The following is a 23,579-nucleotide window of genomic DNA, read 5'->3' on the forward strand; positions in this document are numbered from 1 at the left end:
GCACCGACACGAGACCAGTTCTGTGCCGGGCTACATTCCAGTCAACGTCTAGTCCTCAGAGAGCAGCAAGAAGAGCACCGTGTCTGGCTACAACACGGTTAGAGAGAATCAGTTAGACTCTTCAAGTTAGTTGGAAGTCCTTCCATATGTTTGTGAACTTTGTCTTTGAACAGTGCTACGATGATGAGCTACTAGTGAACAACAGGGTTATGAGAAAGTGCTTCGTGCTGTATTTCTGACCACATTATATTTCAACACAAAGACTGGTTCTGTCTGTCATATGAATGTACCTACGCTTGTAAGTAGGCTGTTTAGGTTTTTATGCTGGTAACGCCACGTAGCCCTCTATATGAAAATCACTGGCTGTGCTGTGTGCAGTCTGTGGCTGGTTGGCATTGTTGGAACATTCGCTATTGTATTGTTGGGCAGTTGGATGTGAACAGCGCGTAGTGTCGCGCGGTTGGAGGTGAGCCGCCAGCAGTGGTGGATGTGGGGAGAGAGATGGCGGAGTTTTGAGAGCGAATGATCTGGACGTGTGTCCATCATCAGCAAAAAGGAAATTTGTAAGACTGGAGTCATGAAATTATATATATATATATATATATATATATATATATATATATATATATATATATATAATGACTTTTGAACACTATTAAGGTAAATACATTGTTTGTTCTCTATCAAAATCTTTCATTTGCTAACTATGCCTATCAGTAGTTAGTGCCTTCAGCAGTTAGAATCTTTCATTTAGCTGGCACTATTGGCGCTCGCTATATTGCAGTAGTTCGAGTAACGAAGATTTTTGTGAGGTAAGTGATTCATGAAAGGTATAGGTTATTGTTAGTCAGGGCCATTCTTTTGTAGGGATTTTTGAAAGTCAGATTGCGTTGCACTAAAAATATTGTTTGTCAGTTTGGTGTTGATGAGAATAAGTAAAGAGAGAAATGTCTGAGTACGTTCAGTTTTGCTCAGCTGTTTGAAAATCAAATAATGTAAGAGATTTATCAGCACAGTAATTCATAAATTTTTCTAAGGGGACGTTTCACGCTCTAATCCACAGCCACATCAAAGAAAATCTATAACAAAAGATAAGCGGTCATTTATCACTTGTTTGGAGCCCAATTCATTTGTGACAACGCATCAAAAAAAAAAAAAAAAAAAAAAGTCTATATATTATAGTGAAATGGCCGAGCGCGAGCGGTTCTAGGAGCTTCAGTCTTGAACCGCGCGACCGCTAAGGTCGCAGGTTCGAATCCTGCCTCGGGCATGGATGTGTGTGATGTCCTTAAGTTAGTTAGGCTTAAGTAGTTCTACGTTCTAGGGGACTGATGACCTCAGATGTTAAGTCCCATAGTGCTCAGAGCCATTTCAACCATTTTATAGTGATAAGTGCACTTTCTATATCTGTGCAAGTGTGAATGAGGTAAGAACTGGCTGTGCTATGACAGTTACAGTATCGGTAAATGTGGAGTTGAACATAATTCAGTGAGATACTTTAAACTGACTGTCATTAGAATTCGTGAGTGCAAATACTTTTGTGCATGCATCACTTCTAGACATCAGCAGCCAACCACATTGCAGATTAGTTATGCAAACACACGTGAAAGACAGGTGTTGTGTTTTCATACTGCTCTAAATGGAATGGCCAAAAGTCACAGGAAGGGTTTTTCCACTTGAAACGTGCTGTGTATGACGCTGAAATGTTGCTGCTGGATGTGGTGTATGGCACAGGCGTAGATACAGTCTCTGAGTAATCTGTTACAAACAAGTGTTAATAAATATGGCAGCACATCATGATTTTACAGAATTTTAATGTTGGATGATTACTGCTTCAAGATGCATAGCTCACAGCGTATCTAAAATTACACAAGATACGGCTTTGCAAGGTCAACAGTGTCTAGAGTAGATATTCAGTGTGGCAGAGACAGTGGTTCCACATGTGTAAACCACTGCACTGGAGCACTGCAAAAGTTCGGTGACCGGATGTCCTGTTACCTTTGCAGAGCTGTACTGTAACTTAGATATCTGCTGACTCACAAGTGGATGTCGGAATTCTTATGTTGACATCTTGACACAGAATGCAATGACTGGTATGGGCCTGTGATCAGTGACCAGTGGTGGCGTACAGCAAGATCTGATGAAGCCCAGTTTCAGTTGTTGGTTGTTTGGAGGTTAAGGGACTAAACAGTGATATCAGTCCCATGTTCAAGAGGTACCAATCTGCAGTCATTGTTGTTGTTGCTGTCGTTGTTGTTGTTGTCTTCAGTCCTGAGACTGGTTTGATGCAGCTCTCCATGCTACTCTATCCTGTGCAAGCTACTTCATCTCCCAGTACCTACTGCAGCCTACATCCTTCTGAATCTGCTTAGTGTATTCATCTCTTGGTCTCCCTCTACGATTTTTACCCTCCACGCTGCCCTCCAGCACCAAATTGGTGATCCCTTGATGCCTCAGAACATGTCCTACCGACCGATCCCTTCTTCTAGTCAAGTTGTGCCACAAACTCCTCTTCTCCCCAATTCTATTCAATACCTCCTCATTAGTTATGTGATCTACCCATCTAATCTTCAGCATTCTTCTGTAGCACCACATTTCGAAAGCCTCTATTCTCTTCTTGTCTAAACTATTTATCGTCCATGTTTCACTCGATACATGGCTACACTCCATACAAATACTTTCAGAAACGACTTCCTGACACTTAAATCTATACTCGATGTTAACAAATTTCTCTTCTTCAATCATTGATGTCCATCAGAAAATTGATCAGATTATGAAAGTATGTAAGAGCGATAAAACTGAGGCGCTGAAAGCAATATTGATGCCAGAGCTGAGAAATGATTTAAGGAGAAGTAAAATTATGTGTGACAGAGCAGAGGAAGGTTCTCCCAGGGCTCATCTGTGTAGAGAGAACCCCCGGCCACATACACCTGCTGCCAACCTGACTAAGAGTGAAGACAGTTACAGAGTAAATAATCGTTTCTAGTCAGGTGAAGGCTCAAAGTATTGAACTACAGTTGGGCAGATAATAATAAAACGAGGTGACAGAAATAATCAGGTCAGCAAGTGGGTGGAGCCAGGCAAGTTTCCCCAAGGGCTCTGTATGCGGCAGGAGCAGCCCCTACCATTGCTGTCCCACCTCCGATCCTTTGTAGTCTAAGAGGCGAACAGCATGCATCGCAAGGCCACCCCTAAAATAGAAAATAGGGTGCAATTCAACGAGAAGAAAAGAGAGATGACGAAGACAGCTGATGAACGAAGCAGTGTCAAGTGCTTTTCAAACCCAGCATGTGACAAGAGGTGCACCATCCCCAGCCACTTTGCACCTGCTTCAAATGCAGTTTAAGATATTATATCTGAGAATAAAAACAATTTTCAGGGAGAAAACCGAGAACGACTTCCAGTGTCCTTTTGTCGTTCAGCAATATTAGAGGCAAAGAATCTGGAAGACCTCACTTAACATGGGGAGCCAGAAGGAGGGAGCATTCCAGCAGGGTGTGAGCTGCTGTCTGTAAGGCCCCACAACCACAACATTAGGTTGGCTCGTTGTTGTTGTTGCTGTGGTCTGCAGTCCAGAGACTGGTTTGATGCAGCACTCTCCATGTTACTCTATCCTGTGCAAGTTTCTCCCAGTACCTACTGCAACCTACATCCTTCTGAATCTGCGTAGTGTATTCATCTCCTGGTCTCCCTCTACGATTTTTACCCTCCACGCCATGGGTTAATCTGGTATGAGAGATGTGAATGCGATATAAGAGATGGGATTCCTTCTGTGAGGAATAGAGGAGGAGGAGGATATTAGTGTTTAACGTCCCGTCGACAACGAGGTCATTAGAGACGGAGCGCAAGCTCGGGTGAGGGAAGGATGGGGAAGGAAATCGGCCGTGCCCTTTCAAAGGAACCATCCCGGCATTTGCCTGAAGCGATTTAGGGAAATCACGGAAAACCTAAATCAGGATGGCCGGAGACGGGATTGAACCGCCGTCCTCCCGAATGCGAGTCCAGTGTGCTAACCACTGCGCCACCTCGCTCGGTGAATAGAAGGAGAAGCGGCATGCAGCACTAGACTCCATGGCAGTTGTAATGGTACTTGAATTACGTAACCATTACAGCACCTCACCTCAACCTCTCGATGCCAGCAATATCCTACTGTGTTTCTGTAAAATAGTTAACAGATTTCTGTGACAACATTCAGATTTGATTTCAATAATGTAGAGGTACTTCGATACATCGATATTTTTATATTGCAATGATATTATTCTTATGTGTATTCTTTCTTTTGTCACTACGATCTTTGACATACTTGTAACTCTGATTTTTGGGCGTTTAAGCGGTTATTAGAGAGTCAAGTTTTGGTCGTCATGTTAAAAAGACGCAAATTGTAGTCAGTTTATGAAATGTGAACTTTAACAGTGAGGAAGATATTTTCAGGTGTGTTTTATATTGTGAAGTGATGTTTTGGAACGAGTTACGTGATATTGCAACAAAAGTAATAAAAAAGAAGTGTAACTTAAATTCGGAGTGCTGATTACTTTTTTACATCACCATTGTCCTAACTTGCAAAAGTTTAATCTTCAAGAATGGTTGATGAAACACATCTATAAAACTTTTGAATATCGCAGAATAACACCTAGGCCTCTTTGCATCCGAGCTTGGAATTATCACTACCTATATTTTCGACGATTGAGCCATGAGTTCACAACGAGAGCAGCGTGGGAAACATGAATAGATGAGTGGCTAGATTATCCATTATTTCAAGAAATGACTTTATTAAGTGTGCTCTAATGACACGTGCCACATAATATAACACCTGCCACATAATATAACACCTGCCACATAATATAACTTTTTTGTTGCCTGAAAATGCAATATTTAGTAGCGTGAGCAACAGTACAATCATAATTAATTTTTGACCTTTGTTGTGGTAGTGTTGTTAGACAGTGCAGGATTTATTGGAGTGGACAGTACCCCAGCAGATGTCATTCCATCTATGAGTGAGGAGAGGTCGTAATTGCACCTACAAATTCGGAATTTGGCTGGTCGAAGCGAGTGTTGGGCAAGTAATCGTTTCTTTTGCGAAATGGTCGACCATTTCATTTGGTACAATACCCACACGAAATCAGACACAGAGAATGACTACTGAACAGATAGTATGACTAAGGTCAGAGAGAAGGTCATGAATAGCAGATATCACAGGATGATAAGAGCAACATCGATCAGTGGCCTGGAGTACTTTTTGAGTCACTACAAATACACCGTCGAGAGGCGTCTGTTTATTAAAACTTTGTGCTCTGTCTTTGACTATCAGCTTCACTGTAAATACATGAAACGTTCCTGGCATCAAATGTTGCTCCTGACCAGCATGAGTTGTAACAACATATCCCATCTCATCCATGGATTTAGAGCAATCAGTGTAAATAATGGTAGCACCTTGATACTCTGAAGAACAGAGACATGCAGACATCGAAAGGCAATGGATGCGGACAAGAAATACAAGACATAAGAAGAAAATTATTACAAAAGAGTAACTGTAATTTATTATAATGAAGATAATATTATTTGGAATCAAAATCAGGTCAGTGCATTAAAATTTGTGCAACGTTTTCTGATTTTATCCTTAAATACGGTTGCTGAATGTCGTCCATGTCAAAGGTTGTTTATATTCCCAGAATGAGATTTTTCACTCTGCAGCGGAGTGTGCGCTGATATGAAACTTCCTGGCAGATTAAAACTGTGTGCCCGACCGAGACTCGAACTCGGGACCTTTGGCTTTCGCGGGCAAGTGCTCTACCAACTGAGCTACCGAAGCACGACTCACGCCCGGTACTCACAGCTTTACTTCTGCCAGTACCTCGTCTCCTACCTTCCAAACTTTACAGAAGCTCTCCTGCGAACCTTGCAGAACTAGCACTCCTGAAAGAGTTCGAGGCTCGGTCGGGCACACAGTTTTAATCTGCCAGGAAGTTGTTTATATTATTTGTTCATTTATTTACTTACTTGTTTATTTCGTTATTTGGCCATCTAGGGACCACAATAAGCTTACAACAATTGTGATAAGTGTTATCCTTCCATTTTCTTTTTCAAGCCGGATGTTTTTCACTAATACACTGCATCTAGCAAGACCTTCGTCACACCACTTGGCACCAGTCGTTCAACTGTCTTGAAAGGTCCCAAAAGTTACTACAGTTGTCCTGACGGTGTTCTGATTGCATGTGTCTTCTGCTCCTATATCCTTTTCTTCCAGATATTTTTTGATATTTGTACCACAGCATTCTTGTTTTTGGTTTCGAGTAAAAAATGTTGATCACGTCTTTCATTCATTTGGAGTCCTGCGTTCAGCCATAAAAGCGAACTCTGCATCAGTTTAGTGTCTCCATATTTTTTTCTGTTTTAGACTAAATTTCTTGTTTTTATCTCTGTTCGTAGATCCCATTTTATGGCATGGACCCAGTATATTGTGTAAGATCTCTCTATCTCTCTTTTTCTTTATACTTCTGGAAGTAAACATCTCTCAGAGAATGCAGACACGCTGGTCTAGACGAACTCTGGTGTTTTAAAGGTTTCCAGGTGATGTGCCACATAATGTTGTGGAAATTGGAAGGTGGAATATATAAATGAACTGGACATTTATTTTGCAGATAATTTAAGAATGAATGGAAATTTCATGTTACGAGAGCGAAATAGTCGTGTGTGACATCTGTGGAATAGTCGACTTACGGCAGTGAGAGTGGTATCTCTGAACTTGTGTAGCTTTGGCTCAATTGTAGAGCGCAGGTGATTGAATCCCGGATTTCCGCGCGTTTGCCGGTCGAACTTGAAGGAGTTGGCATTCGCGCTGTTGCAGTTACATGCGATATGGGAGCGAAAAATTCAGTATTGTGGAAACAACCCGATGAATCCACAAGTAAGATGAATTTTTCGAACCCTGTGGACAAGGAAGATTTTTTTTTACAATGTACAGCATTTGCTAAAATTATTAAGAAATTACTTTATTGACGACAGAATCACCTTGCGTGATGGTACCATATTTACAAAACTGTAATAGAAGATCTTCTGCAGTACAAGACAAGTGATCTTTCGATCACCTATCACACTTAGGAAGGTGACTTGAATGTGAGAGGACGTATACATCAAAACGTCAGATTGGCTGCACAGCTATTTCCACGTCGCACTGCACAAGCTGTGAGGTATGTCCTCCATAAAGGTCGTGAAGGAAGTTTCAAACGAAATGACATACAACGTTTTCGATGTGTTAAACTCGAGGTACACCTTAGGTCAGAAAGTACCTCTTAGAAGTGTTTATGGTTTAAACCTCAGAAGTCAAGAAAATTTCCTGAAGAGGGTTTTCGAAATTTCCTCGAATATGCGAGTAGGGAAAAGAAATAGGTTCTCCCATTTCAAAAAGGATTTTCTACATCAATAAATTCACTTTTTGGACATTTTTACAGATGTGAAAAATGCTGGGGCAACATACATCGTGATTGTCAGGTTGAATCAAGATTGTCTCGAAAATTTCTTTTCTAAAATTCGTGATCTTGGTGGTTTTTACAATATACCACGCCCTTTGAAGTGAAAAATAGAATACGTCCACTAATACTGACTAATAATGCGCCTAATATACCTTTGTCCCTTGATGCTTCCATTGCAGAGGACAGAGACCAAAATTCTGCAGAAGTAGTGTGAGAGTTCCAGAACTTTATTTCTAGCGAGTTGTGCAACAAAGTATTTGACACATAACATCACAGTATTTTATATGATGATTTGTTTGGTGGTTGCGATCTTGGTGATTAAGCGAGCTCCAGTGAAGACGTCGCAATGCCTTAAAATACTTGGCAGGATACATCGCGTTCAAGTGGAAAAGCATCGACAGTTCATTAGGAATTACAACTGCAAAATGACATTCGATGCAAAATTAACAGCGAAACAAGACTGGATAAGTGTGCTTTCGTAACGTCGGCTTACTTCTCCATCACCAGAGTGGTTTATTACAATATAAGATTTCGAATTTATTTTTGCCTATTTTCATGGAGCAAATATTTCACGTTGCAAAAGAGTGATGGAATCATTAGCAGCACTATTACAACCAAGATTTCCCGAAATCTAAAAGGGAATCATTGATTTGTGTGTAAGAAAGAGAACTTTCATCCGCATTAGATTTTTGGATAAAGGAGCCAAATTAAATGTAATGAAGAGGGCATCGGCGAAAGGAAATTTTACTGATCTTATGTTTACCGTTAGAAATACGTTTAGTTTTTGTCGACAGAAACCCAAAACTATATTCTGAAATAGTGTTTTGTTTTTTGCACTAGACAGTGCCACAAGTTCCTCCAAGAAATCGTAACACGACACGCACACAAATGTCATAAAATTGGTTCAAATGGCTCTGAGCACTATGGGACTTAACATTTGTGGTCATCAGTCCCCTAGAACGTAGAACTACTTAAACCTAACTAACCTAAGGACATCACACACATCCATGCCCGAGGCAGGATTCGAACCTGCGACCGTGGCGGTCACGCGGTTCCAGACTGAAGCGCCTAGAACCGCATGGCCACACCAGCCGGCACACAAATGTCATACTAACAAATGTAAATCCACCTGATGATGCAGGTTTAAACCACTGAAACGCGTCGTGGAGATAAATAAACAGTGACTGGTAACAGTAAACTTGTTGTTTCATTTAATGTGCTCTGGACTGCACCGCTTTCAGCAACAGAGTTAAATTTTACGGGTCAACATCGTAAGGTAAGTTTCGTCATCTTTATCATAACATTCTCTACATACACTCCTGGAAATGGAAAAAGAACACATTGACACCGGTGTGTCAGACCCACCACACTTGCTCCGGACACTGCGAGAGGGCTGTACAAGCAATGATCACACGCACGGCACAGCGGACACACCAGGAACTGTGGTGTTGGCCGTCGAATGGCGCTAGCTGCGCAGCATTTGTGCACCGCCGCCGTCAGTGTCAGCCAGTTTGCTGTGGCATACGGAGCTCCATCGCAGTCTTTAACACTGGTAGCATGCCGCGACAGCGTGGACGTCAACCGTATGTGCAGTTGACGGACTTTGAGCGAGGGCGTATAGTGGGCATGCGGGAGGCCGGGTGGACGTACCGCCGAATTGCTCAACACGTGGGGCGTGAGGTCTCCACAGTACATCGATGTTGTCGCCAGTGGTCGGCGGAAGGTGCACGTGCCCGTCGACCTGGGACCGGACCGCAGCGACGCACGGATGCACGCCAAGACCGTAGGATCCTACGCAGTGCCGTAGGGGACCGCACCGCCACTTCCCAGCAAATTAGGGACACTGTTGCTCCTGGGGTATCGGCGAGGACCATTCGCAACCGTCTCCATGAAGCTGGGCTACGGTCCCGCACACCGTTAGGCCGTCTTCCGCTCACGCTCCAACATCGTGCAGCCCGCCTCCAGTGGTGTCGCGACAGGCGTGAATGGAGGGACGAATGGAGACGTGTCGTCTTCAGCGATGAGAGTCGCTTCTGCCTTGGTGCCAATGATGGTCGTATGCGTGTTTGGCGCCGTGCAGGTGAGCGCCACAATCAGGACTGCATACGACCGAGGCACACAGGGCCAACACCCGGCATCATGGTGTGCCGTACACCACTGGTGATCGTCGAGGGGACACTGAATAGTGCACGGTACATCCAAACCGTCATCGAACCCATCGTTCTGCCATTCCTAGACCGGCAAGGGAACTTGCAGTTCCAACAGGACAATGCACGTCCGCATGTATCCCGTGCCACCCAACGTGCTCTAGAAGGTGTAAGTCAACTACCCTGGCCAGCAAGATCTCCGGATCTGTCCCCCATTGAGCATGTTTGGGACTGGATGAAGCGTCGTCTCACGCGGTCTGCACTTCCAGCACGAACGCTGGTCCAACTGAGGCGCCAGGTGGAAATGGCATGGCAAGCCGTTCCACAGGACTACATGCAGCATCTCTACGATCGTCTCCATGGGAGAATAGCAGCCTGCATTGCTGCGAAAGGTGGATATACACTGTACTAGTGCCGACATTGTGCATGCTCTGTTGCCTGTGTCTATGTGCCTGTGGTTCTGTCAGTGTGATCATGTGATGTATCTGACCCCAGGAATGTGTCAATAAAGTTTCCCCTTCCTGGGACAATGAATTCACGGCGTTCTTATTTCAATTTCCAGGAGTGTATGTTTCAACTAAAGTCGATCGCAAAATTGTAAGATATTCTGCGCAGTCACGTTCTTAAGCTGGAATTATTGGTGAAGAGCACCTACAGCTAACATTGGATATTGAGAAGTGTTGTCATCAATGCTCTTTACGCTTTGTTTTTCCTTTAGAATATTTCTAATAGTGATTATTTCGAACCATCTTGATCCCCATCAACGAGATGCTCAAAATCGAATGAAAAGAGACACGAAAAATATTTTACTCTCTGAGATACCCACTAGCGAGTGCGCGACTGCGTGAACGCTGGCTGCCAAGTGACGCAACACGTCGCTGACCAATGAGAATGTACTTGCCGGAATGGCCAACCTCTCTAGGTACCATGGTAGGGCGGAGAGTAGTCGAGTGTTGGACACGGAGTAAGGTGGCAGAACTTTTAGCATAGTGCATATTGGAGAAGGATTTTACTGAAGAAAATTGTTGGGTATTATTAATCTGATGGAAGGACGTACAGACGCAGCATTTATGGAAAACAGAGACTGGATTCGGATTATGAATATGTTTTGTAAGGTAATAATTTTTTTGCTGCGTGTACTGATAATATTAGAGATTCTTGCAACAGAATAGTCCATTTCCCACCTCAGTTTAGGTTATTTCAGTTTAATTAATTTCAATTTGCATAATAGTAAAAGCATTGCCTTGTAAGACTTCTGTAAAGGAAGTAATGTTTTTGGTTTTCTGTGAGTGTTTTGTTCATGTGAAATAAGAGTTTAAAATACAGCATTGTCATTATAATGAAGAGATTAGTATTTTCATTGCAAGTAAGAAGTTTTTTTAGTATGAGAAAATCGTCCCAATCTTTCTCCCAGTAGCTTAGTTTTACTTTAGCATCTGTCAAATGACGCGATTTCTTCGTCCTGTGCTCTTGATGCTGATTACGCTGTAATTTTTCAGGTGAGATTCTTTTAATTTTTTTTAGTTTTTCCGTTTCTCATCTCACGTTTCCATTGCGCAAATTCTAAGCATTTTCTTTGTAATTCAGATTTTTAATGGACCAATGAACAGTGTATATTTCTACACAGTTACTACATGATTTCAGTGTTCAAATTTTTTTGGGCAGTGGGCAGTTTGATTTTGGTTGTGATTGTGATTTTTGAGTAACAATTTTGATTTAATGGAATATCGTCTCAGTTATGTGACTGGATTTGTGATTTCCTGTCAGATAGGTCACAGTTCGTAGTAACTGACGGAAAGTTATCGAGTAAAACAGAAGTGATTTCTGGCGTTCCCCAAGGTAGTGTTATAGGCCCTTTGCTGTTCCTTGTCTATATAAACGATTTTGTAGACAATGTGAGCAGCCGTCTTCGGTTGTTTGCAGATGACGCTGTCGGTTATCGACTTATAAAGTAAACTCATCTGAAGATCGAAACAAATTGCAAAACGATTTAGAAAAGATATCTGAATGGTGCGAAAAGTGGCAGTTGACCCTAAATAACGAAAAGTGTGAGGTCATCCACATGAGTGTTAAAAGGAACTCGTTAAACTTCGGTTACGCGAAAAATCAGTCTAATCTAAAAGCCGTAAATTCAATTAAATACCTAGCTATTACAATTACGAACAACTTAAACCGGAAGGAACACGTAGAAAATGTTGTGGGGAAGGCTAACCAAAGACTGCGTTTTATTGGCAGTACACTTAGAAAATGTAACAGACGTACTAAGGAGACTGCCTACACTACGCTTGTCCGTCCTCTTTTAGAATACTGCTGCATGGTGTGGGATCCTTACCAGATAGGATTGACGGAGTACATGGAAAAGTTCAAAGAAAGGTAGCACGTTTATCGCGAAATATGGGAGAGAATGTCACAGAAATGATACGGGATTTCGGCTGGAAATCATTAAAAGAAAGGCGTTTTTCGTTGCTACGGAATTTCTCGCGAAATTCCAATCACCAACTTTCTCCTCCGAAAGCGAAAATATTTTGTTGACACCGACCTACATTGGGAGGAACGATCACCACGATAAAATAAGGGAAATCAGAGCTCGTACGGAAAGATATAGGTGTTCATTCTTTCCTCGCGCTGTACGAGATTGGAATAATAGAGAAATGTGAAGGTGGTTCGATGAACCCTCTGCCAGGCACTTGAATGTGATTTGCAGAGTATCCATGTAGATATAATTTCCTGCGCAGTAAACGCCAGTTAGGTTAGTCTTTACGTAAATGTGTGCACTGAGACATGCTGTTCACATTCAGTTCAACGTTTTTATAACAGAGGACAGTACATTCAGTTTTGAGTAAAAAACAGGCAAACATTTAAATTCTCTTGAACGAACGAACGATAGAGTCTGAGCAAATAACTTTCAAAATTATGTAATATTTTCAACAGACAGTATGAGAATTCTGGATTCCTAAAATACCTGTTCATGATGTATTCTGTAATGCACGTGGTGTACTGGACAACACACAAATACAGGGCTATTACAAATGATTGAAGCGATTTTATAAAGTTTTGTTCGGCTGAAGGCGCACTTCAGGTTTCTGCAGCCAGAGCGCTCGAGAGCGCAGTGAGACAAAATGGCGACAGGAGCCGAGAAAGCGTATGTCGTGCTTGAAATGCACTCACATCAGTCAGTCATAACAGTGCAACGACACTTCAGGACGAAGTTCAACAAAGATCCACCAACTGCTAACTCCATTCGGCGATGGTGTGCGCAGTTTAAAGCTTCTGGATGCCTCTGTAAGGGGAAATCAACGGGTCGGCCTACAGTGAGCGAAGAAACGGTTGAACGCGAGCGGGCAAGTTTCACGCGTAGCCCGCGGAAGTCGACGAATAAAGCAAGCAGAGGGAGCTAAACGTACCACAGCCGACGGTTTGGAAAATCTTACGGAAAAGACTAAAGCAGAAACCTTACCGTTTACAATTACTACAAGCCCTGACACCTGATGACAAAGTCAAACTCTTTGAATTTTCGGCGCGGTTGCAACAGCTCATGGAAGAGGATGCGTTCAGTGCGAAACTTGTTTTCAGTGATGAAGCAACATTTTTTCTTAATGGTGAAGTGAACAGACACAATGTGCGAATCTGGGCGGTGGAGAATCCTCACGCATTCGTGCAGCAAATTCGCAATTCACCAAAAGTTAGCGTGTTTTGTGCAATCTCACGGTTTAAAGTTTACGGCCCCTTTTTCTGCTGCGAAAAAAACGTTACAGGACACGTGTATCTGGACATGCTGGAAAATTGGCTCATGCCACAACTGGAGACCGACAGCGCCGACTTCATCTTTCAACAGGATGGTGCTCCACCGCACTTCCATCATGATGTTCGGCATTTCTTAAACAGGAGATTGGAAAACCGATGGATCGGTCGTGGTGGAGATCATGATCAGCAATTCATGTCATGGCCTGCACGCTCTCCAGACTTAACTCCATGCGATTTCTTTCTGTGGGGTTATGTGAAAGATTCAGTGTTTAAACCTCCTCTACCAAGACACGTGCCAGAACTGGGAGCTCGCATCAACGATGCTTTCGAACTCATTGATAGGGACATGCTGCGCCGAGTGTGGAAGGAACTTGATTATCGGCTTGATGTCTGGTGAATCACTAAAGGGGCACATATTGAGCATTTGTGAATGCCTAAAAAAACTTTGAGTTTTTGTATGTGTGTGCAAAGCATTGTGAAAATATCTCAAATAATAAAATTATTGTAGAGCTGTGAAATCGCTTCAATCATTTGTAATAACCCTGTACATTGATATTAAGGAAAAGGTTTTGTTATGTGATAAAACCAGATTTCACATATCTGGACCCACTAATAATCATAACATTAGAATACTTGGCTAACGAGGTGCAATTTGTTTCCAATGACAGCTGTTTGGAGCAACCTCAAATACTTTTACCGTTAGGCTGTGTCGGAACCTACCTGGCACCTTTGGAGACAATGAGTTGGACGGCACGTGCTGGAGGCAATACATCCGCCATCTTGTCGAGGGCGGCGTTGCAGTCAGCTCGCAGGAACCTGTTTGTGTCTGCGGATCGGTGAAACAGCGAGCCCACCAGTTCCTCCACATCCTGCGGAACACAAAAGTAGTCTCAGTGCTGGTCAGTGTAGCCATTGTGTCTTCATCATCACTAACTTAGCAAGTATGTGGGCCTGACAGAAGAGGTACGTGAAACCAGACATTGGAGAAGTTAGACTGTGCGGCTGGTCCCAGCGGAGGTTCGAGTCCTCCCTCAGGCATGGGTGTGTGTGTTTGTCCTTAGGATAATTTAGGTTAAGTAGTGTGAAAGCTTAGGCACTGATGACCTTAGCAGTTAAGTCCCGTAAGATTTCACACACTTTTTTTTTGGAGAAGTTAATATTCCACTTAAGGTGACCACACCCTGCCTGTCTAACTTATGTTAATTTAGGCAAGTATTTGACCCATTTCTGAAAAAAAGCTATTTGATGGAGGACCTTAATATGTTTACTGTATATTACATGATGCTAATAGAGTCAACTGTAATAAAATCTACTTTATCCATTTTATAATTTTTAAGAAACACTTTTTTAAATTTATTAACAAAAAATATTAAGTTTTTCTGCAGAAAATATTTTTTGTAAACTTCCTAATGGGGGAATAATAATGAATGTAGTACCAGAGGTGGCTTTTTATGTTATGCAGAGTCTCTGAAAACTTCATTCGGTTATCTACGATAGGATAATGGGGCATATGTACTGAAAATTTTAGTTTGCGGGAAATTGACTTTAAAGAAAAAACTTTTGAAATTTGTTGCTTACAGTTAATTAAAACTGTCCTGCTGCATATGATGACCCTTCTTTGGCCTCTAGCAGGTCTTTGAGCTTCTTTTTCACCTTCCTGGATGTTTGTCTTGCTTTCTTGGCCATATTAGATGCAGACCTGTCTGCATCGGCTATCCTCATTTTATCACAATGTTGCAGCCCAGTGATCATATTTTCACCAGGATTAATTCCCAGCTTTTTGGTACCCAACACTTTCCAATGTTACCACAATTGAATGTAATAACAGCATCATGAACTCCTAGTTTCATTGTATGCATGCCTACAAATACAGTTTTAGGAAGGCGGTTCCAAATTATGCTGTTGAAACATTCATTTGGGTTCTGTGTATGCCCATGCAGACATTTACTTAGAAGGTCAGGATGAGCCAGGTCTCTGAAAATAGGTTTAATTGCTGTAATAACAGCAGCAGGAAGAGGATGCTGGTGAGTATAAGATTCTCCAGTTGCCTGTGCCCTATTGTATTTGCACCACGAATTTTCTCCTGATGGACATAATCCATGTCATGGCTTATCATCAGTAGAGGACTTATGGAAGAAAATGGCCCAAACATCTCTCTTCATTGCCTCCAGATTGTCTTTATTTCTCCTAATTGCCAGCCCATAGTATACCTGCAAGTTTTCTATTTCAGTTTTAGTTAACCGACCCTGTCCAGTCGACAATTTTCCATCTTCTAATTTTTTTTCCTCTCATATCAACAGTTAGTTTTCTCAGCCTTGATCCCAAACGTTTTTGAACATGGCCTACACATTCTATTTTGCTAATAATGGCATCTCCATATGGCTTAGAGTTCATCACATTGTTGTATGCCTTACTGTCACCATCGCCCAAATATTTGGTGTACCGTACACCTCTTGTTTCTATGGAGTGATGAAATATTTGTTGTACCCCATGAACTTCCATACCACCACTTGTTCCTCTAAAATTAGCCACACAGTTGTGATATTTATGTTCACTGACTTTAAAAGATTTGTAGTATTTAGACATATCTCCACATCACACTTTACTGGTGTCTATACTCGTGGCAGTCACTACCCCATTCAGAGAAGTATGTCCTCTTTTCTGCCAACTTCCATCATTTTCTTCCACTGCTTCCCTAGCAGCCAGTTTCATGCTTTCCTCACTGACCTCACATACAGCTTTCTCTAATATTGCAGCCAGTTTTTCAAATTTATTTCGTGGTTGATGTAAGTTCATCACTGAACAAAATGTTCTCCCTGCAGCCATGCCCTTGCCAATGGATCATACGCCATAAACTAATCTAGTACTGATTTCATAAGAGCCACTTGCATCTGGTTTTGAAGAACTCATAAATAAAATCACAGCTGAACATTGAGGGCAAATTAAATTCAAAGCAATTGCTAGGCCTTTTCTCCCACTGGCACTCTCACAAATTTTCACACTCTGTGACTCACCACACTGTCTACATTGTACAAATTTAGAAATTACATCTGATAATATTCTCAAATTTATAATAATGTTACTGCACCCCTTGTCACTTACAATAAATTCGTTGTAACTCTCTTGAAATTGTGTGAGCTTCTTTGATGATGCACTTGTTGAAGAATTACAAATAGAAACATCGTTGCCAGGCGACATAACCTCTTGTACAGAAAGCTTTCTAAACTTGTTTCCTCTAATTTGTCGTTTCTCGAAAATGGCTTTACGTTTCGTCATCTTAAATAAACACAACAAAACACACGTAAACAAACCCTGCAAACGTAAGTATAACAACTACTCGCAATCACACTTGAACAAAACTAACCGTGTGTTTGAAAGCGTATTGTTTACAAACAGCAGAAACAAAAGAATACCGACCGTTGCATTCCAAGGATAGCCAACTCACTCAGGAATAAAAAAACGTTCCCTAACGTGCAATGTAGGGGATATAAATATCTAAAATATATGCAGAAAAGTGGGTGACAGAAAAGTGGGCGTGGCACATAAACACACGTGGTAGGAAAATGCTCTTTAAATGCTCGAAAAAAATTTTTCAGCAAAATCCTTTTCAGAGTAGTTGAATAAAACCTTAATCTATCGAAATATGATGAAAACCGAAAATCGATTTTTTTCGGCCTGAACCATGGTGTGGTCTCCTTAAAATCCAATAAAACTTATGGTCGCAAAGAAAACGAATTCTGTGTATTATTGTCCCATCAAATTTGAGGTTATTAAATACGTAGCATTTGTTCATATGAACAAGTAATGAGTGAAGTCTCAACCTGGCATCCATCTTAAGGTATTTAGGGATACCATGATGAAAATAAGAATGTCTTGTTGGAGAGTGGATCCCACAAGGGAGGTCAGAGTTTGGCGACCCATCAACGACGAGGCCATTAGAGACAGAGTGGAAGCTCGGACTGGGAAATGAAATCAGGCTGTTGACTGTGAGTCTACCCTCCTACCAAAGCGCCATCTTCCTTGGCGGTTTATTAGTTAGTTAATTGGTTACATGTTCCATAGATCATTTGAATGATTCTTTTATCGAAATGATGAGGAACGAGCTAGTTTACAGCATATGTACACATGATTAGTGTTAACATCAATGGAAATGTAATATTTTAGTCCTTATCAAGCAACAACACTTGAAAACTACTTTTAGTCCTTGTTTTTGGTTACTGATTTTTTTGAAGAGTCGTCCACGGAATAGAAGGAGTTGTCTGGGAAAAATGATTTTATGGTAGATTTGTAGATTTAAAACTTGCTTTGTTGCCTGTCAGACCTCTACAGTATTGAGAAAATGATCAAAAATTTTTGTAGCTGCAATCTGAACTCCTTTCTGAGCCAGTGACAGTTGTAATAGTAGATAATAGCCGGCCGCTGTGGCCGAGCGGTTCTAGGTGCTTCAGTCCGGAACCGCGCTGCTGCTGCTGCGGTCGCAGGTTCGAATCCTGCCTCGGGCATGGATGTGTGTGATGTCCTTAGGTTAGTTAGGTTTAAGTAGTTCTAAGTCTAGGGGGCTGATGACCTCAGATGTTAGATCTCGTAGTTCTTAGAGCCATTTGAACCATTTTGAATAGATAATAAAGGTGATCTTTTCCGCTAATGTTGTGGATATGGACATCACTATTCTTCTCAAATTGTGATGGATAATACTGTACGAATTTAGTTAGGGAGTATATGTATTGTGATAGTACAGTCAAAATGACCAACTCCGTGTAGAGGCGCCTGCGTGACGACTAAAAGTAAACGGCACACTTTATTCTTACTGCTCGTTTCTGTGCAATCAGGACTTTTTACCTCTTAAAATTAATCCATAGGACATTACTGAGTGGACATACGTGAAATACGTAAGAAGGTTAATTCGTTTATTTCCAGGGCTAGCAATTATACGAAGAGCAAAAGTTGCTGAACTTAAATGTTTGAGCAGGTGAGTAATGTTTCTTCATGTTCAACATTCCATCAGTAAGTGCAACCGAAAGTGTAGAGCAATCTACCCAGTTTACCAACTTATCTTCATGTGCTACAACAGTTGCTGATATACCTCTCTCTCTCTCTCAGTCTCTCTCTCTCTTTTTTTTTTTTTTTGAGTCATCAGTCTTTTGATTGATTTGACGTGTGCCGCCATGATTTCCTCTTCTGTGTCAACCTCTTGATCTCAGAGTAGCACTTATAAACTACATCCTCAATTATTTGCTGGATGTATTACAATATCTGTCTTCCTCTACAGCTTTTATCTTCTACAGCTCCATTGAGTTCTGCAGAGTGTATTCCCTGATGTCTCAACAGATGTCTTATTATCCTTTCCCTTCTTCTTGACAGTGTTTTCTATACGTTCCTTCCCTCACTGATTCTGTAGAGAACCTCGTCATTTCTTACTATATCAGTCCACCTAATTTTCAACATTCTTCTGTAGCACCACGTCTGAAATGTTTCTATGGTCTTCTGTCCCATTGCTCTCACAGTCCATGTCTCACTGCCGTACAGTGCTGCGCTCCAGACGTACATTCCCAGAAACTTCTTCCTCAAATTAAGGCCTATGTTTGATATTAGTAGGCTTCTGTTGGTGAGCAATACTCTTTTTATCAGTGCTAGTTGGCTTTTTATGTTCTCCTTGCTCTGTCCGTCTTAGGTTATTTTGCTGCCTAGGTACCAGAATTCCTTAACTTCATGTACTTTCTGACCACCAGTCCTGAAGTTAACTTTCTAGCTGATCTCATCTCTGCTATTTCTCATTACTTTAGTGTTTCCCTGGTTTACTCTCAATCTATAATTTGTACTCATTCCATTCAGCAGATCCTGCAATTCTTCTTCACTTTCACTGAGGACAGCCGTCTCACCAGCGAATTTTATCACTGACATCACTCACCTTGAATTTTAATCCCACTCTTGAACCTTTCTTTTATTTCCATCATGACAGTGCTCGTAAGAGGTCAAACGAAGTGCTGTACTGGTTTGACAATGGACTCGTATTTCGTAGGAGTGCATTGCAAGTCACTGTTATTATTTAGATTTTCTATGGTTTCCTTAAATAATCTAGGAGAATGCCAGAATGGGTTCTTCGAAATAGTTGTGTCAGATTTTCTGTTCCCAGTGACTTAGTGTTTGACATACTTGAATAATCATAATTGAAATCAACAGCTGTATTGTAATCCAACGTCGTTTCTTCAAAACATGCATGAGTTTCTACGCAGAGAAGTGTCATCTTCAGGCCCGAGGCGTAATCTGCCGTCAACGTACTAACCACAATCATAAAGGCCAACGGAGTCTTCAAATGGAAACAGTACACATTATTAAGCATCTTACGCCAGCACATGCAACCAACAAAGTCTAGTGCAGTGGGGCCAAAAACCAACTAGATTCAATAACTTCCAGTAACAAACCCACCAATGGTCAAACGGCAACTCAGATTTTACCTGTTTGGCATTCGTGAAAAAATCTTTTGTTTCTATGTTGACGTGAAAGAGGGCAAGCAGTTCAGCATACGAGAAGCAATATAAATTTAAGAAACATCTGAGAGAACACGCTTCGAAGATTCACCCTGAAAACTTGAATGTAATCACATCTTTCCAAAAAAAGTCACCAGTCTTAAATTGGTCAGCGTAAAGCCAGTAATAAAAATTTCAACTATGAATTGAGCTTCAAGCGCCACCTGTGAGATTATCATGGTGAGACTTCAAGCAACGCATCTGGAAGGAAGAAAGTAAAGTGCTGTCTTTGCTTTTGAAGCATCATCAGGAAAGTGCTATGTAGGCTATCTAGACGTGATGCATTATGTTTAGATTACTAAAGAAAATTTGCAGCTCTCATCGTTTTCTCATTTTGAAGAATGGAAAGAAAATACTGAGAAGACAAAAAGACATGTCGCAGTTAATAAAAAACGTGCCCTCTTAAGTGGCTGGTGATAGTACTGTGAGACGACTTTATACCTGCCATCACTCAGATCACTCTGTCTCGAAGATTAAAGTTGCTAAGACCGCAGACCGCTAGTGGGCCTGCCAATTAATATTTGCTTCGACCTATGGTGGTTACGTCAATGGTTTGTGTCACATTGATTAACTGAAAGAGAAAGAGCCAACATAGCTGCAGATGTGCCGGAAAAAATTAAAAACTCAGTTGCTGGCTTTGAACTGGGAAGGACTAATCTCCTGGCGAGGAATGATTTTGCAAATATTTACAGTGATACAACCTGTGCTCATCCGTAAGACATCAGAACGACGCAATTACTGCAGAGGCTTGGGTGGATGAAATCATTGTCTGCTATTCTATGAGCCCCGAGGGATAGTTAGCGAAAGTCATTCAAGCCTGTAAACTTCTGATTTTGTGTTAATTTAATGAATTAAGCGCAGAGTGAAGAAATATCGACATGAGTTGGTTTGTATGGCTGCAATGCTTGGACTAAATTGGTACGACTTTGAAATAACAACGTTATTTCAGAACGAAGCTTTCACTCTGCAGCAGAGTGTGCGCTGATATGAAACTTCCTGGCAGATTAAACTCCTGACCTTTGCCTTTCGTATTCTACCGTATAAGCCGCACTGAGGCACAAGTGGTGATATAGCTGTGGCTAGCATATGGTGCCCTGGAGCCCTTCTGTGCACTTTGTAGTGGTAATTTGCGTGGCTAGTGATATTTAAAGGACCATATAAAGAGGCACACAACACTGGGAATAATGAGGCAGTCCGCTCGCCACTCAGACGGTTAGATCCCTGGATTTCACAGGTGGTAGAGACACTCTAGTGAGGCTTGCAGGAGTCCTGAGTCACTCAAAGAAGGACGGGATTTTCAGTGTTGTGCTGTATGGTACTGTCCAGAGCCCAACTAGTAGGTTTGAGTATTATGGGTTGGCCTACCAGCTGCTAGCATCTGGAGAGGACTCACTGTTCTTGAAGAGACCAAGCCTGTTTCTGTGGGAATGGGACCTAGAGCAGTTACCGTCACGTTCGCTTGGTGTGTTGGAAATTCTGCAATGTACGAACAGTGGTCCGACTTGCCTATTGCCGCTTGATATTACAGAGGGATTTCCATTACAAACTTTGAGAGGGGAGTGTGGCCTAACTGGCACTCTACTTGATATGTTGTAAGTTGGGAAATTATTTAACATTGTAGTTTCACGCCATTGGAGAGAAGTAAATAACATTTTGCCTGATTGCTGTTTGCTGCAGTGCAGGTGCAAATGGGGGATGGGTTGCAGGGACGCATGATTGTGAACACTCTGGAATCACTGGTCTTAGAAGAGACTTCACTTGCTCGATTGGTGAGGGGACGATCATTCTGGTGTTCTGCGCCGGGACGTCATGCTGATGACTTAGTGTGACCCACAGATTCTGGGCTGGTGCAGATCTCGTGCTGATCCCATCTTCACGTCCATTGACGCAACACGAGATTCATGAGCATTTTGTGCAGAACCAGCTTGATAAATGGGAGTTTACCATTTTATAAGGGCACACCGATGCCACAGTGTTGTTAGATTCCAATTATGAAGATAGGTTCTTTTGACATAACTACACAAGCTTCTGCAGCCGGTATCATGATCATTAAAATTCTTCTGGGTATTGTACCGTGTCACTGTATAAAATATTTTAATTATAAACTTAAAACCAATGTTTCGATCACAACAGCCTTCCTCAGGGCAGCAATTGCCTGAGGAGGGCCATTGTAATACTGTCCAATCGTTGGTTTTAAGTTTTTAAGTAAAGTAATTTATACAATGACATGTTATGATATGCAGAAGAATTTTAATCATCATAGTTTCATTTACTTTTAGTCTGGACAACCAACAACTGTGTAGCGAAATTCATACTTATTGTGGTTACTCACATCAGTGACAGATGTGCAGCTCAGTCCATTATAGTTCCCTGCACGTCATATTTGTACTGATAAATAGTCTATCATGTTAGATTTGTATTGCCAGTCTGTTGGTTTTCTTGTATATGAAGTCGAACTTTTGCAATAAATAACCATTATACTTTGATTTCAGTTTCATTTAAAGTAGGTAGTGTTCCCTTCACATCATTTTAATCATCAATTATTTTTAAAATACAGTTATTAACTGATTTTGTAGCAATTCCCCACCCCAAGTTACAGCCAAATTTCGGATAGCGTAGTTCCATTTTGTTAAGTGTATTATCATTGGGTCTTAAGGGGTATATTGGAGTCTAGATGGTTTCTGACTCCAGTAAGGATTTCCAAGTTCACACACGCAGGATATTGCAGAATTGGAATATAGTATCAGAATGATACAATAATAGAATGTTTCAATGGCTAAAACAAAGTACACAATGCATGTTCTTGACAAAGGTTATGTGGTGAAGGTTCCATTCTGTTGAGAAGTGAAAGCACAGGAAAAATGAAGTCCAAAGATCTTAAAACATCGATCTTTATTCACTCGAGGAGACATATACGGTCATATCAGAAATATTCAGAAGGCAGTACACAGAGTCTTTTTACCTTACCCACTGTTTTTTTTTCTATGAAAATTTGGGGGGGATGGCAAATTAAAATTACTGTGGCTTGATTCCTTGCATTACTACAGAATTAAAAATCTTCCATAAATGTTTCCCTTTATGGCTGAGCTTGGGTCCACCATATTTAAGAGACGCCTGTGAGTTTCCCCTTCTCGTAGTGAATCTGCACCCTTTGTGGCATCCGGTCCTGGACGACAGGGTTCGTTTCACATTTCCTGAAGGCTGACTCTTTCGGCCTTTTACTTAAATGAGAGCGAAATGCTCGTTAACTCACAGCAGGTGAGACGGCACGGCCTGGCGGGCATTGTATACAAGAGTATATCAGGGCAGCATAGGGCACAGATGTGCTGTGAAGAATCTATATGTCACAGCTACAACAGTGCCGAGTAACCTGTAGGGGCAGAAGGAGGCTGAGGGAAGCTGACGTTGTAATTATCAAAGAGCACTCCACTTGCCTGCTCCAGAGAAACTAAATCAGAGGCACAGGGAAACAACGTATAAATAAGCGAGCCTGGAGGCTCAGTCAGTCCTGTCGCCATTCTTTCTGCACCTAGGACAAGAGAAAATGACGACTGTCTAAGTTGTAGGCCAACCACGATGACCTCTGGTGATGGATATTGGTGGCCAACTGACTACCTGAAACTACCGTTAACCACTGTTGCACGGATGCACCATATCTTTGGCAGGACTGGCCGCACCTTGAAGCTGCACTG

The 23,579-nt window shown here is 41.7% G+C and overlaps 1 protein-coding gene across 1 annotated transcript in view; it reads right to left on the minus strand.

Annotated features, from left to right (window-relative positions):
- Window positions 1–23,579, minus strand: part of LOC124620038 (formin-like protein 14) — a 64,890-nt gene that overhangs the window by 23,346 nt on the left and 17,965 nt on the right. The window contains exon 4 of the mRNA XM_047146704.1: window positions 14,081–14,229. Within this exon, the coding sequence (XP_047002660.1) occupies window positions 14,081–14,229 (149 nt within the window). The remainder of the gene's footprint in view (window positions 1–14,080; window positions 14,230–23,579) is intronic.

Source organism: Schistocerca americana, chromosome 6 (genome assembly GCF_021461395.2).
Source record: "Schistocerca americana isolate TAMUIC-IGC-003095 chromosome 6, iqSchAmer2.1, whole genome shotgun sequence".
NCBI classification, from domain to species: Eukaryota; Metazoa; Arthropoda; class Insecta; order Orthoptera; family Acrididae; genus Schistocerca; species Schistocerca americana.